Genomic DNA, 16151 nt, shown 5'->3' with positions numbered 1-16151 from the left:
AGTGTGGCATGAAATCAGGGTGTCCCTAGCTCAAAGAGAGGAATGAAATAGGAAAGAAAGCTTTAACAGTACATATGTATGAACGCTTAAAATGTCCTAAAGGTTGCGTGCGGCTTGGCAGGAAGGCACCTGGCCCAAGAGGCCCCCAGAAGCCAGCCAGGGAGGGTTGAGGGTGTGAGCCTGTGGATTCAGTGTGACTGGGGTTGCCCACCCCTGCCTAGGGGTGGGCTTGAAGCCACAGCCAGGATCGGCTGTGTCCTACTCATTTCCTGTCCGTGATAGGACCGTCTGGTCTCCCCGCTAGTTCCACAAAGACATGAAGGATGCCCAGGACCTGTTGCACAAGGTGGACTCGGACCTGAACCAGAAGTACAACCCCGACTTCAAGGACCAGTACCAGATTGAGTTGCTGCTGCGGGAGCTGGACGTGAGTGATGGGCCCAGCCAGGGCCTCCCGCACCCCTCCCTGCAGCTCCCACCTGGGGGAGTGGGTGGTCTCACCTGGGCCCTCCCCCTGCTGCATTCAGGACCAGGAGAAGGCTCTGGACAAGTACGAGCATGTGGTGCGGGGCCTGCAGAAGCGAGGCCAGCAGGTTGTGCCCCTCAAGTACCGCCGGGAGACCCCGCTCAAGCCCATCCCCGTGGAGGCGCTCTGTGACTTTGAGGGTGACCAGGTGAGTTGCTGCCCAGGTGCCCTGGGTGCCACAGACAGGCTGGGCCCAGATCTGCCCCTTTCAGGTGATTGAGGAGCCTTAGGAGTGACAAAGCTGGATGCAGGGCCTCACACAATGTTTTTAGGGAACCTCTGTTCATCCCTGCAGTTGGGGGTCACTCTCTGCCACCCCCGCCCCCGCAGTGTTCCACCAGCTGCCCTGACCTCTGTTCTATCAACTGAGTCCTGTGTCCTACCTAAACCAGTCACTGTGGCTCCAGATGCCGTTCACATTGGCCAGGCCTGAGTCACATGCCCACCCTGAGCAGTCAGGGGCTGGTGAGGGTGGGGGCGGCTCCTCAAAGGAAAATCCAAGTGGGTGTTGAAACATCAGATCCCACATGTCTGCCTGCAGCTGGACCCTCCCTACACTCTACAGCGAAATGTCTTGGGGAGGGTCAGAGAGAGGGGCTAAGGTTTGGGAGGCTGGGGTGTGATGATGATAGGGCTCCTGGTCACTGGCCAGGGCAGGTCTCTCCGTGCCCTCTGACCAGCCTGCCCCTGCCAGGGCCTGATCTCACGGGGCTACAGCTACACCCTGCAGAGCAACAATGGGGAGAGCTGGGACCTCACGGACAGCGCAGGGAATAAGCTGACTGCCCCCGCCGTCTGCTTCGTGATCCCCCCGACTGACCCCGAGGCCCTGGCTCTGGCGGACAGGTATGGGGCAAAGGACGGGGCTGGCAAGGGCTAGCACCACCCGCTGGGCCCCTCGGGCCCTACTCACAGCCCTGGGCATCCTGACCCAGCTTCAGGAGGCAACTGACACCCCATACCTGCACCCCCTTGGGGGCTCAAGTGGGACAGGAGCAGACCCCACTGGCAGGTTGACTTGCCAAATGTCAGTATCAGGCTGCAGGCACAGTCCGCGCTTGCTCTTCAAGTGCTTCTGGGTCTTTGCATAGGCTCTTCCCTCTGCTTGGACGCCTACCTCTGGGCCTTTGCATATGCCATTCCCTCTGGATGTTTACTCCAGGCCTGGTTGGCTCAGGCCTCTTGAATTAAGACAGCTCCATGGTCACTTCTTCTGTGAAGCCTCCCCTGACTGTCCAGTCACCCTCCACCCTGGCTCAAGCACCTTCTACCCCTGCCTGTAACTGCCGTTTATTAGAATGCTGTGCATGATAGTCACATGGTCAGGAGGGGCTCTTTGAGATTTGCTGTCTCCAGGGCCTTGTTCATTCAGTACCTGGTGCAGAGTAAGTACCCAGCAACTCCTCTGTTCAGTGAGTGACTCAATGCTGTCGTGTATTCATTCAGCAAGTGTTTATTGAGCACCTGCTGTGTACTGCTACCTCAGGAGTAACATCTTGGTGGGAAAGACAAAGGAACAAAGAATTTTAGGTAGTAAAACTGGTTATGAAGAAGAGAAGGGCTGGCCTACCTGAACCCAGAAGTAAAGAAAGAATAGCATTATAGCAAACTTCTCACGTGTACCAGGTTTTGACTTCTCAAAGCATTTTGATAGGCCTGGTGACTCCCCTGGGCCATTTGGCCAGCCACGGTCTGGGGCCCCATGGGTGCGCTGGCCCTGGACCCCAGCCGGTTTTTGCACTCACAGCTTGGGCAGCCAGTACCGGAGCGTGCGGCAGAAGGCAGCCAGGAGCAGGAGTGCACTCCAGCAGCGGCATGAGGTGCTGAAGGCAGAGAATCCTGGAGGTGGGTGCTGGGGCCACGGTCCAGGGCTCTGGGTGGACAGGGAGGAGGGGATGGACACCAGGTCTGTGCTGCAGATGGGATGGCAGGAGACAGGCAGGACAGGGGTGGGGGAGGCTGGGCTATGTCCTCTCCCTGTGCCACAAGGCCCCCCTCTGGCTCCCCACTGCCACCTGACTCTGATTTCCTTCTGGCAGATGCCTCTGATCTTCAAGGGCGGCATCTGCTGGCTGGCTTGGACAAGGTGGCCAGAGATCTAGACCGGCAGGAGAAGGCTATCACAGCGATCCTACGGCCGCCGCTGGAGCAGGGCCGGGCTGTGCAGGACAGCGCCGAACGGGCCAAGGACCTTAAGGTACTGCCAGGCTGGTCCCGGGACCAGCCTGTCCCATGTAACCATTAGTCCTGAGTGATGGCAGTGAAGGGCGCTGTTCTAGGCTGATGACCGAGGAGGTGCCTGAGCCCCAGAACCCCCAACACAGCCCCAGGACAAAGGGCAAGCGAGGCTCATGCTGCCTCCACATGGCTCGTCACCTGCTGGCTCACGGCAGTACAGATCACACCAGTAACCCGCCAGGTGGGAGGCTGCCAGGCATGGCGACCGCAGCTTCAAAATGAGAGCTGCTTGCTGGCTGCTTGACTGCAGACCTGCTCTTCAAGCCGGGGCCTCAGTGTGTTTAGAAGCATTCAAGGCCAGAGGAGGACAGGCACAGGGGCGGGTCATGGCCAAGCCCCCCCACATCTCTTCCTGAGCTAGTTGGGAGTTACAGTCACCTGTGAATGGGGAGAGGAAAGGTACCCACCTCATGGGGTGGCCCCCAAAGACGGAGATCATTCACATGATGTCTACAGAAGAGCAGTTGCTTGATAATTACCTGTTAAATTTCCGTCACTCCACCGTGCCAGAATTCCGGGGGACGCTCTTTGGGGGCTGGCTCCCCAGGGAGGGCCCAGGCTTCCCCAGCAGCTTCCTCTGTCCCATGAAACCCCTAGAGGGTAGGAGGCTGCTGGACTGTGGCCAACTCCAGGGACTTTGGTCCCCACAGAACATCACCAATGAGCTGCGGCGGATCGAGCCCGAGAAGGTGCGCAGCACAGCCGAGTGCGAGGAATTCGTGCAGGCCCTCCCGGGCAGCGGCACCACCCCTTTGCTGAAGACCCGGGTGGAGGACACCAACCGCAAATATGAGCGCCTAGTGCAGCTGCTGGACTTGGCCCAGGAGAAGTGGGTGGCAGACGGGCAGTGGGGAGGTTGGGTGGGGTTTTGGGGCCAGGCGGGCACCCCTCACTCCTGACCCGTGTCCTCAGAGTGGATGTGGCCAACCGCCTAGAGAAGAGTCTGCAGCAGGGCTGGGAGGTGCTGGCCACCTACGAGAAGCAGCTGACCCAGGACGACACAGTACCTGAGAGTGGCCGCGCCCTAGACAGCAAGAGGCAGGAGCTGGCGGTAAGTTTGGGGACCCGGGGTCTCGCGACCTTTCTCCCCACGTGCTCCCCGACCCCCTGCCTCTGAACAGATGGGGACGGAGGCCCTGAGTACGGGGGCAGCAGGTCTGCAGGGTCTGAAAGGCTGCGGGGTGCCAGGTCAGAAACTGCAAATAGGAGGCCTATGGCACGAGTCCCAACTGCTCGTGGGGCTTGAGGAAATCAGGAGCCTGGATTTAAAAGTATCCACGTCAACCACCCCGATTTCCAGTGTCCCCGGACAAGCAGATCTGGCCCCTGGGCCGGCATGCTCTTGGAGCAGGTCTGCAGCCACGGAGCGGCCGCTGCCTCCAGCCCTAGCGCCCGCTTTCTCTGCCCCGTTGCCCCTGGGCTGCTCGGCGTGTCTGCCTGCCTGTCGCCCGTGGGCACTCCAGCCCTCGGGAGGCCCCTCATTCACACACCCGTTCTCCTGCGGGGATCCTCACCTCAGGCCCGAGGCCTCACAACTGGAGGGAGAGCAGCCGGTCATTCTGGTCCCAGTGCGATGTCACAGGGCACGCGCTGCCAAATGCAGGGTTTTTAGAGGTCAGGTTTTCCAGATTGTGTTGTGATGAAACCCAGCATTGCAGAAACCACAACCAAGTTTAAGAAGAAACACAGAGTCAAAGCCCTAGTCCCTTCCCACACCCAGGCTTACCTATCTGCCAAGGCAGAAGGCCCCCAGCAGTTGGGGCAGCGCTGCCCTGGCCCTGGAAGCTCCAGCCACAGCACCCGCCACCTGCCTCTCCGCCCCGGCAGACCCTGGCCTCCGAGCTGCAGGCCCAGAAGGCCCTCCTCGCTGAGGTGGAGCGGAACCTGCAGGCAGCCAAGCAGTGCTCCAGCTCCTTGGCCAGCCGCTTCCAGGAGCACTGCCCGGACCTGGAGCGCCAGGAGGCCGAGGTGCTCAAGCTGGGCCAGCGATCAGACAACCTCCGCCAGCAAGCTGAGCTCAGGTGAGGAGCCTCGGGCAGGCTGCAGCCCCCGCTTAGCTGGTCTGCACTGAGGCTGCTGAAGGCTGCTTATTTTCTAGAGTTTCTTTTTGAGAAAAGCAATAATACATGTACAAACTAAAAAAGTCAAGGCGATTGTAACAACCAGCCCCTGTTCAAGAGAAGCATGGCTACCACTTTGTGTTCCCTTCCAAGAATGCTGAGGAGCTGGGGCAGGTGTGGAACACGGATGACAATACACACTGCGTCCTGCTTTTTCCTCTCCGCTTTGTTGGTGTCAGGCGCCAGTAGGTGGGATCTCTCCTGTTCTCCTCTCCCAAGGAACTAGTATAGAACTGATCCTGCTTACTTAAATGCTTGGTAGCATTCACCAGTGGAGAAGCCATGCAGGCCTGTGAGTCATTTGTTATCGGTGTGTGAGATTTTCACAAATTCAACCTTGTTACTAGGTATCCGGTTATTCTGGGTCATCTCATTTTTGGAGCAGGTCCGAGAGCTTGTGTCTTTCAAGGAATCTGTCCATCTCCTCAAGTGGGTCAATCGACTAACATAAAATTGTCCCTAATAACATTATTCTTTCATTGCTTCCAGGACCTGATGGGATGTCCTCCCCTTGTTCCTGATGTTTTACCTTTTCTCATTTTATTTACGTATTCTTTTTCCTTCCTGACCTTCCTGACCATGGGGAGGCTCATCAATTCACCAACCATTTCAAGGAACTAGCTTTGGTTTTAGTCCTTTTCTCTCCTGTTCTGTCTCCTCTTCCAGTGGCATCTGTTCTTAACCATTTCTTGCTGGTATTAGCTTTAATTTGCTTTATTTTTTCTCCATTGTTGAGCGCTTCCTCCTTTTCCAATAAAAGCACTGAAAATTGTGTATTTCCCTATAAACATGGCTTTTGCTGCATCCCACAAATGTTAATGTTTTTATTTATAGTTAAGTTCAGGTTTCCTAGCATCTCCAGGGGCTTCTCCTTGGACTTGTGGGTTACTGAGGTCCTATAATACCCCACGGGCATCTCTGCCGGTCAGTATGCCTGGACCTACCTGTCCTTGACAGAGGCTGCAGTGTATTCCAAGTTAACATTCCATAATTTCATTAACCACCCTCTTTTTGGGGAGTGTCTAGGTTTTTTTGGATTATACTTGATCCCCCCTGCTTGTAAACAGTGAGTGGAGAGAACTTCTTTGAAAAAGTATAGGCAGCACCCACTGATGGTGGCAGAGGCCTGATGGGCTTTGTCTCAATAGGGCCCAGAGCCTGCAGAGCGCCAAGGCTGCGTATGAGGACTACCGCAGCGGCTGCGACCACGTGCTCCAATTCTTGTCCCACATCCCCAGCTATGAGCCCCAGGAGACAGACAGCCTCAGCCAGATGGAGACCAAGCTAAAGAATCAGAAGGTAGGGCAGCTGCTTCTGTGTTCATAGGCCTATAGTGGCACGGGGGGCTCGGAGGGGACCCAGGCAGTGGCTGCCGCCTTCCCCAATAGGAGGAGGGCAAAGGCCTGGCAGAGCTGTGTCCTCAAGGGACCTTGGCCCTGCCTGGCCCCAGAACCTAACTATGAGAACGAGAGCAGTCTCACTCCTTCCTCGGTGCCCAGCACAGGGCCTGGCCCAGCGTAGACCGTCCGAGCAGGGTGGCTGACTCAGCAAACGGTCATAGTTCCATAAGGGGAACGCTTGTGGTGAAAGGTCCCGTCCGTGTCCAGAATTCAGAGTCCTGGTTCCTTGGAAGGCAGCAATCTTGGACTCAGGGACAAGGGACATGGGACCCCAACAGCCTAGATTCAAAGCCACATTCTACTCCTAAGAGCTGTGTCCCCATGGGCAAGTCACTGAACCTCCCTGTGCCTTGGTGTCCTCCTCCACTGGAGAGGGTGATGGTGCTTCCCTCACAGGGCGGCTGGAAGATTAAATGAGATAATGCAAGCAAGGTAGGAGAACAGTGCCTGACGTCCCAAAGTACTCAATAAACACTGGTTTCCGGGCAAACACTATTCTCCCCCTGGCCCTTCTTCATAGGGCTGGAGAGCTGTTTTCTGTGACAAACAGCTGTACACAAGGAAGCCATTCATTATACTTTGTACTACAGAAGAATGTCAGATTTAAGGAATCTAACTCCTCTGTCAAGCTGGTTTTTTTGTTTTTTCTTTTTTCCAATTTGATGTTTAAAGTCTCTGTTGTTTTACAGAACCTGCTAGATGAGATAGCAAGAAGGGAGGAGGAAGTCCACACAGTCTGCGCACACTCCCAGCAGTACCAGCAAGCTGTCAAGGTGAGCCTCTTCCTGCCAGGTGCGCTGCACAGGGACACCCTGGGCAGGGCCCGGCGGGCCTCCTGTCAACCGGCATGACCTTGGGGACAACAGGGGGCTATCAGACACTTCCAGAAAAGGGATTTCTACTGCTCAGAGCAGTACACAGGGAGAATTTATCCTCAAGGGGAAAATTACCAAAAAACGACAATGGAAGATAAACAAAATCACTCTAACAGCATTATTTACAAAAGCAAAAGAGAAACTAGAAATCCCCGAAATGGCAGGCAGCAGAGAAGCGGCCAGGCGCGTTCTCCTTCCCCTACTTGCTGGATTAGAGTGACCACACTGACCGAGGAGGAGGATCAGGAGGCACCGGGGTGAGAAATGGCTACGGCGCCACAGCAGAGTGCCACGCTCGGGGACGGAGGGACAGCTGTGTGGGGGCGCGAGGGGCAAGTGCGGGCACTTTTGGTTGTGTCCTAGGTTGTTCAGGGACACAGCCCGGTGCTGCTGGTGGATCAATGGTTCTCACAACCTCCTGGCAGGTGACACAGCTGCGCAGACCTCTGCCGGCTGCTGCGAGGGGCACGATGGTTCAGACTCCACTGCCCTTGCCCCCCTGCCCCATCTCTCTCTCACCCAGGACTACGAGTTAGAAGCAGAGAAGCTAAGGTCCCTTCTTGATCTGGAGAATGGAAGGAGCAGCCATGTGAGCAAGAGAGCCAGGCTCCAGTCCCCTGCTGCCAAAGTGAGGGAAGAGGTAAGCTCTGCGGGCTGCCGGGGCCTCGGAGATGGACACCCAATAGGGAAACTGGCCTGAGAAGCCCTCCTGGGAGCTAACATGCTCAGTAAGAAAAGATAATGAACTTGTTCTCGGGCAGGAAAGCTGATCTACCTGGAAAGGCTGCTGGAGGTATCTGGGCCAGAGCCGTGCATTCGGGAGGCTCCCACTTTACCCTTCCTGAGTACACATGGACGGAGGGTGGATACTCCTTCTACACACAAGAACATTGGGGCACAGAGGCAGGGACTTAGGCTTCTCCCTCTAAATCCAGTTTTTCCACCAGCTCAGACTACAGTCCAGCTCCAGGCAGCAAGAGGCCAGAAGCCACCCACTGTCCCCAAATTTCAGACTTTTGCAAACACTGTCCAGCTCACTCTGGCTTAGCCTGTTGACTCCTGTTTGCTGACTCTCTCCTGTAGGAAGCGGCTCTTGCTGCCAAGTTCACAGAAGTTAACGCCATCAACAGACAGAGGCTGCAGAATCTGGAGTTTGCTCTGAGTCTCCTGAGACAGGTAATGGATGTTCTTAGATTTTTTAAAAGATTTTCTTTTAAGGCAGAGGAGAAGGGGAGAGAGAATCCCAAGCAGACTCCTCACACAGCTCGAAGCCCGATCCCACGACCCCGAGAAGACCACCTAAGCCGAAATTAAAAGTCAGCTGTTCAACCCACTGAGCCCCCTAGGCACCCCCCTTAGTAAGACATTTTGCTCAACACTATGCCAGCAGGTGAGAAATAAGGCTCCTTCTGTTTCCAAGAAACAGTCTGTGAGCTGGTAGCAGTGTCCCTTGCTAATGTGGCTGGATATCACAAGGCCAAGTACCAGCCCCCTCCAATGCCTCTGCTGACACGAATGCGACAAGTGTGCCATCCACCGAACACGTGCTGAGTGCCCAGGAGCACGTCGTGTATTTTCAGAAGCCTGCGTCTGTCTGGCCACACAGTGGAAAATGTGTGGAATTCGCTGTCCCTACTAAGTGCAGAACGGGGGACAGCCATCTGTGCGGGACAGATGCACGTCTCCAAGACGCCCCACAGCCTCTGGGAACATGACCAGAGGCAGGTAGCAGGGTATAGTTTCACTTCATGCTCTTTGGCTGAAAACTACTTTATCACTTAAAAAAAACCACTTGTTTTGAGGTGCCTGGGTGGCTCAGTGGGCTAAGCCGCTGCCTTCGGCTCAGGTCATGATCTCAGGGTCCTGGGATTGAGCCCCGCATCGGGCTCTCTGCTCAGCAGGGAGTCTACTTCCTCCTCTCTCTCTGCCTGCCTCTCTGCCTACTTGTGATCTCTCTCTGTCAAATAAATAAATAAAATCTTTAAAAAAAAATTAAAAAACACTTGTTTTTACCATTTTCAAAAGTAACCCTAGAACTCCAGTGACCTTGGCACCGAGAGAGCCTTGGGGGTCACGGGACCACCAGTCTGACCTGTTCATCATAGGTGACCGAGGTGCTCTCGGACCAGGTGGGAACGGGCTGGGCAGAGCGTCCGGCTATAACCACGCACTGTCTTCTCCTCCTCAGCAGCCGGAGGTGGGAGCGAGCCATGAAAGCCTGCAAGGAAACGCACCGGGCTCCACAGTGGATGAGACGTGGAAGGTTCAAAAGGAGCTGGATGAGGAGATAGAGCGGCGGCAGCAGCTGGAGAAGGAGGTCAAGAGCGCTCAGGAAGAAATCCAGACTCTGAAGCAGCGGAGCCCCCAGGAAGCGGTGGTGAAGAAGGAAGTGCTGAAGAAGGTGCCAGACCCTGCCCTGGAGGAGAGCCTCCAGCAGATGCAGCAGAGCCTGGGCGAGGAGCAGCACAAGAACCGGCAGCTGCAGGAGGAGCTGGAGGCGCTGCGGCGGCGGCTGCGTGTGCTGGAGCAAGAGACGGGGGACGGGGGGCAGGAGTACGTGGTCAAGGAGGTGCTGCGCATCGAGCCGGACAGAGCCCAGGCGGACGAAGTCCTGAAGCTGAGGGAGGAGCTGGAGGAGCTGCGGCGGCAGAAAGGCACCCGGGAAGCGGAGGTGGCTCTCCTGCAGCAGCGTGTCGCGGCCCTGGCCGAGGAGAAGAACCGGGCGCAGGAGAAGGTCACCGAGAAGGAGGTGGTGAAGCTGCAGAGCGACCCCCAGCTGGAGGCGGAGTACCGGCAGTTGCAGGAGGCCCAGCGGCGGGAGGGCAAGCTCCGGGAGGAATGCGAGGAGGAACTGACCTTCCTGCAGGACAAGCTCAAGAGGCTGGAGAAGGAGCGGGCCATGGCTGAGGGCAAGATCACTGTGAAGGAGGTGCTCAAGGTGGAAAAGGATGTGGCGACCGAGAGGGAAGTCAGCGACCTCAAACGCCAGTATGAGGATGAGGAGGCCAAGGCTCGCGCCAACCAGAGGGAGAAGACAGAGCTGCTCCGCAAGATTTGGGCCTTGGAGGAGGAAAACGCCCGAGTGCTGGTGCAGGAGAAGGTGCGGGAAATCGTGCGGCCGGACCCCGAGGCCGAGAGGGAAGTGGCCGACCTCCGCCTGGAGCTCGTGGAGCAGGAGCGCAAGTACCGGGCAGCTGAGGAGCAGCTGAAGAGCTACCAGAGCGAGCTGGAGGCACTTCGGAGGCGGGGCCCCCAGGTAGAGGTCAAGGAGGTGACGAAGGAAGTCATCAAGTACAAGACCGACCCTGAGATGGAGAAGGAGCTTCAGAGGCTTCGGGAGGAGATTGTGGACAAGACGAGACTCATTGAAAGGTGTGATTTGGAAATCTACCAGCTGAAGCAAGAGATCCAGTCCCTGAAGGACACCAAACCCCAGGTGCAGACCAAGGAGGTGGTCCAGGAGATCCTCCAGTTCCAGGAAGATCCCCAGACCAAAGAGGAAGTGCAGTCCTTGCGCGCCAGGCTGTCAGAGGAACAGAAGAAACAGGTGGATCTGGAAAGGGAGAGGGCCTCCCAGGAGGAGAAGGTCAGGGAGAAGGAGGAGGAGCTGTCCCAGGTGAAGGAGAAGGTGGTCCAGCAGGAGGTGGTCAGGTACGAGGAGGAGCCCAGCCTGCGCGCGGAGGTGAATGCCTTCACCGAGAGCATCGATGTGGAGCTGCGCCAGATCGACAACCTCCGTGGGGAGCTGCGGCGGCTGCAGCGCAGGCGCGCAGAGCTCGAGCGGCAGCTGGAGGAGTTGGAACGCGAGAGGCAGGCGCGCAGGGAGGCCGAGCTGGAGGTGCAGCGCCTGAAGCAGCGGCTGGCCGACCTGGAGAAGGAGGAGGGGGAGGCCCGGGAGAAGGTGACCCTCAAGCAGAAGGTGGTGCTGCAGCAGGACCCCCAGCAGGCCAGAGAACACTCTCTGCTCCAGGTCCAGCTGGAGGAAGAGCGGCACCGGCGGCAGGTCCTGGAGAGCGAGCTGGAGACCCTGAAGAAGAAGCTAGTGAGCCTGGAGCAGATGGAGGTCAAGGAGAAGGTGGTCTTCTCCGAAAGCATCCAGGTGGACAAGGGCGACACGGAGCAAGAGATCCGGAAGCTCAAGAGCAGCCTGGAGGAGGAGAGCCGGAGCAAGAGGGACCTGGATGCGGAGGTGAGCCGGCTGGAAGCCAAGCTGTCAGAGCTGGAGTTCTACAACTCCAAGTCCTCCAAGGAGCTGGACTTCCTGAGGGAAGAGAACCACAGGCTGCAGCTGGAGCGGCAGAGCCTACAGCTCGAGACCCGGCGGCTTCAGTCAGAAATTGAAATGGCGTCAACAGAAACACGAGACCTGAGAAACATGACGATGGCGGACTCAGGAACGAACCTGGACTCCAGACTGTGGTCCCTGGAGAGAGAACTGGACGACCTCAAGAGGCTCTCCAAAGACAAAGACCTCGAGATCGATGAGCTGCAGAAGCGCCTGGGCTCCGTGGCCGTCAAGAGGGAGCAGAGGGAGAACCACCTGCGGCGCTCCATTGTGGTCATCGACCCTGACACGGGCCGGGAGCTGTCCCCGGAGGAAGCCCACCGGGCCGGTCTCATCGACTGGAACATGTTTGTCAAACTCCGGAGCCAAGAGTGTGACTGGGAGGAAATATCAGTGAAGGGCCCTACTGGAGAGTCCTCCGTGATCCACGACAGGAAGTCCGGCAGGAAGTTCTCCATCGAAGAGGCTCTGCAGAAAGGAAGGCTGACCCCAGCTCAGTACGACCGCTACGTCAACAAGGAAATGTCCATCCAGGAGCTGGCTGTCCTGGTGTCTGGGCAGAAATAGGCACAGCCTGGCCCTCCGTCTTCTCAGAAACCTACCCCGTACCATTGTGTCTTCTCCCTGGCCCTGTGCGGGCTGCTGACCTGTGCAGAGCTGAGCACATCCCCCAAGCCCTCGCTGTCCCTCAACCTGGGGGAGGGACCACTTCATCCTCTGATGATCAGACAACCACGATGCCCCTCTTCTGTCCCTTTTCCTACATACCTCCATCAGTAGTCTCCTCGTGTGACATCTGGAAGCAATCCGAAAAACTACTAAAGCACATGACAACTGCAACAGGCAAACCCACTCCAAGGACCGGCTTTCACACCCCAGGTAGGGAGACTCTCAGGCAAAAAGGCCTCCCTCCCTGACACCTTTCCCTACATCAAAGGACTGGGCCCCTCAGGGCTGCTGACCTGCATTCACATGCCCCCTCTGGGTTCTGGCTGACAGCAGACTTTCTGTCAGCGGCCTCCTGGTGAGAGAGATCCAGGTTCTAGGCCAGAAAAGCTGCAAAGAAACCAGAACAACGCCTGGTCTTCAGTGCTCGAGTGAAGGTAAACTGTCAGCCAGACTGTCCCAGGAAAATGTACCATCAGATAAGGTGTTGTGGTTCTGAAGTTAAAGTATTTTCATAAAGAACTGCGTTGCTGTTAGCCTTAGTTTCAGTGCCTTACAAGTCTTCTTACCAGCTCACTGGTATTTAGGTATACTAACTATACACTTGATTTTTCACCAAAAGAATTTTAGGTTCTCTGTTATCTCGTGTATTATGTAAGAAAATGGGACTAGGGAACTCTATTTATAGTGCAAAAATAAAAACCTGGTGGCTTCATTCTAACTCCGTAGTGTGTCGTCTTCTTTTGCACGTGAGGTTTATTATTTCCCTTGCTCCCTCTTGGCTTTTGGCCAAAATGAATATTCCTCATCTACCAGCTCCTAGGGGAAGAAGAATTAGTTGCAAAAAAGGTAAAGAGAATGAGAAACAATGTTCTGGAAACCTTGAAACAATTTATTGAGTTGCTTTATACAAGATTAACAATTTCCACACCACCCCCCACACCAACAAAGTCGCGCCGCACAAAAGCCACAGCCCCTCTCACACCTCAGGAGCAGCTGGCCGCACCGAGGGCAGCCCCGCAGCCCCCGGCCCCGGAGCCCGCTCTGCCTGCCGGTCTGCCCGGCCATGGCTGTGAAAGTCATTCACTCTTTCATTACCACAAATAAAGCATAAACAAGAAAAAGAAATCTCATAAACTCCCCATCAAAGAAACGTTTCCCTGAGGCAAGAGGCATCACTAGATTCCTAAAAATGAGGGTACTCTGCTCCAGCTGCACACTCAATGGTACATGGGGAGGAGGGAGCGCTGCAGGGAAGGGACCTCGGGTGTTCTCGGGTGGAGAAGTCTGGAGAGTTCCCACTGCTCAGTGTTCACGGGCGGCCTCTGCGCGGCTCTGAGCTCAGCAATACAAATCTCTTCTTTGGCTCTTTTGCTACTACCTAAGACTATTCTGTAAACAAACTGGAAACCCAAGTTGCAAAAAATAGATATAATGAAGGGAAAGAATCCACTCTAGCCCGATGTGAAACACATGTTGGTTCTTATGTTATTTAAAAAAAAAAAGGGGGGGGGTGGTGGAGGGGAGGAAAGAAAACCAAACAGCAGAGGCCTAGCTGGACAGCTGACAGAGGTGTTGCTCCGTTAGCAACCAGGCAAAGCTCTGCATGAACTGGGAGTTACTGAGCACTGTACCCTGGAAGGCAGGAACCAAGAGCGCGGCCTGTGTCTCCACACAGGCGCACATTCTGAGGAGGCGGAGAACTCTCCGTATTTGCAATCACTTAGCCGAAGCAGTCAGTTCAGACACCCTCGTGGCACATACTTCACAGGACAGGCAAATGCCCTCCCCATCCTTGTGAAGCAGCCATGGGCTGAGTGCGCTCCGGGTCGCGGTCCTAGTCTGTCTCTGACGCGCTCGCCAAGCTCATGGGGGCACCACCCTTAGGTCAACGCACAGCCCTGCTGCCGGAAGCGCTCCGGGACGGCGAGGCCTGTTTCTACATGGCAGACGCTTCACAAAGGTCTGTTCCTGCAGCTCTGCCTGAGAACGGTTTCTAAATAAAACAAACTGGAATGTCTTGAGACTTGGAACCCCTCATATCCTTGGCCCTCCAAGAGATGAAGGGCTTTGGGGCTCTGCAGTCCACCTGTATGAACTTGGAAAAAACAAAATGGGGGCCCTGGCTGTATTGGGACCTGGGATTTGGGGGCCCAGATGACCTTCAAGTCAGGACGGCACAGATTATGATGTGCAACTGTAAAAAACTCAAACTGGCTATGTCTTAAATACAGACATATCTTTTAAAAAAGTCTTCATCTGAGATCCACTCAGAGGGCTGAATGGACGTGTGTCTAATTCTGCTCCACCAAAAAGGCACTGGAATTATGTCTTACTATAATACGACATGCGCAAAGCAGTCCCATTCTATCCAATGCGTTAATGGTAATGACGAAATCTGGACCAAAATAAGTGTCTTTAAAAATCCTGTCACAACTGTTGAATCTACAAAGGTCTTTTCTCTGAAAGAGCTTCATTGTCATGTTCAGCAGAGAAGCTGGCCCCCACCGTGATGAGCACACGTTAGATGTTCTGAGTATTTTTCTAAAAAAAACAAGGTAAGTCTCCCAGCTGTGTATGAGCTGGGGTTTTTGTCCTGTTGAGCACACAGCCTGAGGATGGGATGGACATCATGACCACTCAGGGATCCTGCTGTCGCCAGGAGTCCCGGAGCCCGAGGGCACCAGGAGCTACTCTGACCAAATGCCAGGGGTCAGGCGGATTTAAAGCATGTGTGCCAACTGCTCCGCCCTGACACCATAGCATCGTACATGACCCAGCGCGCGCCCTAGCCCAGAGCTGCCCCTCCAACGATTGTCCACGACACAGCCACGGAGCCACGGAGCCCGGAGCACCAGGCCAGTCAGTGCCTCCGGAGAAGCCCAGGGCTGCTCCCCTAACAGAAGGCACATCACAGTGCCAAGAGACGCTCCACTTAGCACTCACACCTTCTCCAGAAGAAAACCAATCGGCAGAACGAGCATAGCGATTATCCAGTTTCTGAGACCTACTTGTTCAGCTTCTGCTCAGACATAAGTGAGCTGGGCCTCTCCTCTGAAAACGTCATAATTTCCGTGGTACACCGGGCCCCTTTCCATGAAGCTGAGAAGCGTCTGGAAAAGAGTAAGCAAAAAACACAAGTCTTTCAGGATCTCTGATTCCCTTAAAAGGGTGGCAAGAACAAAACCTCAAGGAGCTCACTCAGATAGCAAAAGCCTCCGAATGTTGTGTGTTCTAAGGCTTCAATGAGCCCAAAATCCCATGGCAGAGATGGAGGGCACAGTCACTTGCAGCCGCTCCGGTGTGCACGGCACCCTGAGCTCTGTGCCAGAGCCGCTCGCATTCCCAGCCACCACCACCCCCTGGCACGCGGGACTCCGCCTAAGCAGCAAGGAGCGCTCTCACCAGTAAACCCCTCAGGCCCTACAAAGACAAGTTCAAAGGCGCTAGCATTCTGAGTCTGCATGAGAAAGAAAGCAAAGCAGACACAGTCACACAGCTGGAATAAGCAGGCAGCTTTTCATTTACAACCACTCAGTATAATCCTCCAACGTGAAGAAGGGCTAAAAGAGATAGAGATGGTCTAATAAAGTGCTTTCCTTTGGCTGTTGAAAATACCACAGGCCAACAGTCATGTTTCCAATGGCTCTTCAATTATTTTGTTTCTGTTTGAAAGTGTGACATGCCTGAAATCAAGCAGAGGCAGTGCCTGCCATCTTTCGAACCACACACTCTCACCCAGGTGGCTCTGTGACCCACCCCCATGTTATCCTGCAGCCACCAGTTTGCGGAGTTAAGTCCACTGAGCTACAGCTTCTCTAGTGGAAAAGGGAGTCACTGTTCATACAGGCTTAGCACCTTGGTTCCTTCCTCTAAAGAAGCAAAATTTTCATCTTGACAATTGTCAATCCATTCTTATGCCCAGACAGCCTCTGGCGTTCGCCAGGAATGCATCAGCCTCGGGACACAGGGGCCAGAGACCCACAGCAAATCTGGAGACAGACCCAGACTTGGGAGTTGTCGGCCACAGGCATGTCTAGC

The 16151-nt window shown here is 55.4% G+C and overlaps 2 protein-coding genes across 5 annotated transcripts in view; one reads left to right on the top strand and one right to left on the bottom strand.

Annotated features, from left to right (window-relative positions):
• PPL (periplakin) overlaps positions 1–12831 on the top strand; it is a 44014-nt gene extending 31183 nt beyond the window's left edge. Inside the window, exons 10-22 of the mRNA XM_044232688.1 lie at positions 305–427; positions 528–674; positions 1221–1372; positions 2274–2371; positions 2566–2723; positions 3415–3593; positions 3677–3815; positions 4592–4785; positions 6033–6183; positions 6974–7057; positions 7683–7799; positions 8243–8335; positions 9348–12831. Coding sequence (XP_044088623.1) covers positions 305–427; positions 528–674; positions 1221–1372; positions 2274–2371; positions 2566–2723; positions 3415–3593; positions 3677–3815; positions 4592–4785; positions 6033–6183; positions 6974–7057; positions 7683–7799; positions 8243–8335; positions 9348–12011 — 4299 coding nt within the window. The 3' untranslated portion in view covers positions 12012–12831. The remainder of the gene's footprint in view (positions 1–304; positions 428–527; positions 675–1220; positions 1373–2273; positions 2372–2565; positions 2724–3414; positions 3594–3676; positions 3816–4591; positions 4786–6032; positions 6184–6973; positions 7058–7682; positions 7800–8242; positions 8336–9347) is intronic.
• Positions 12832–12981: 150 nt separating this feature from the next.
• The window catches only part of UBN1 (ubinuclein 1), a 41592-nt gene continuing 38422 nt past the window's right edge, over positions 12982–16151 (bottom strand). For all 4 annotated transcript variants that reach the window (XM_044233896.1, XM_044233897.1, XM_044233898.1 and 1 more), the window contains one exon: positions 12982–15223. In XM_044233896.1, coding sequence (XP_044089831.1) covers positions 15174–15223 — 50 coding nt within the window. In that variant the 3' untranslated portion in view covers positions 12982–15173. The remainder of the gene's footprint in view (positions 15224–16151) is intronic.

This window comes from Neovison vison, chromosome 14, assembly GCF_020171115.1.
Source record: "Neovison vison isolate M4711 chromosome 14, ASM_NN_V1, whole genome shotgun sequence".
Lineage (NCBI taxonomy): Eukaryota > Metazoa > Chordata > Mammalia > Carnivora > Mustelidae > Neogale > Neogale vison.
This window is presented reverse-complemented; position numbering and strand designations above follow the sequence as displayed.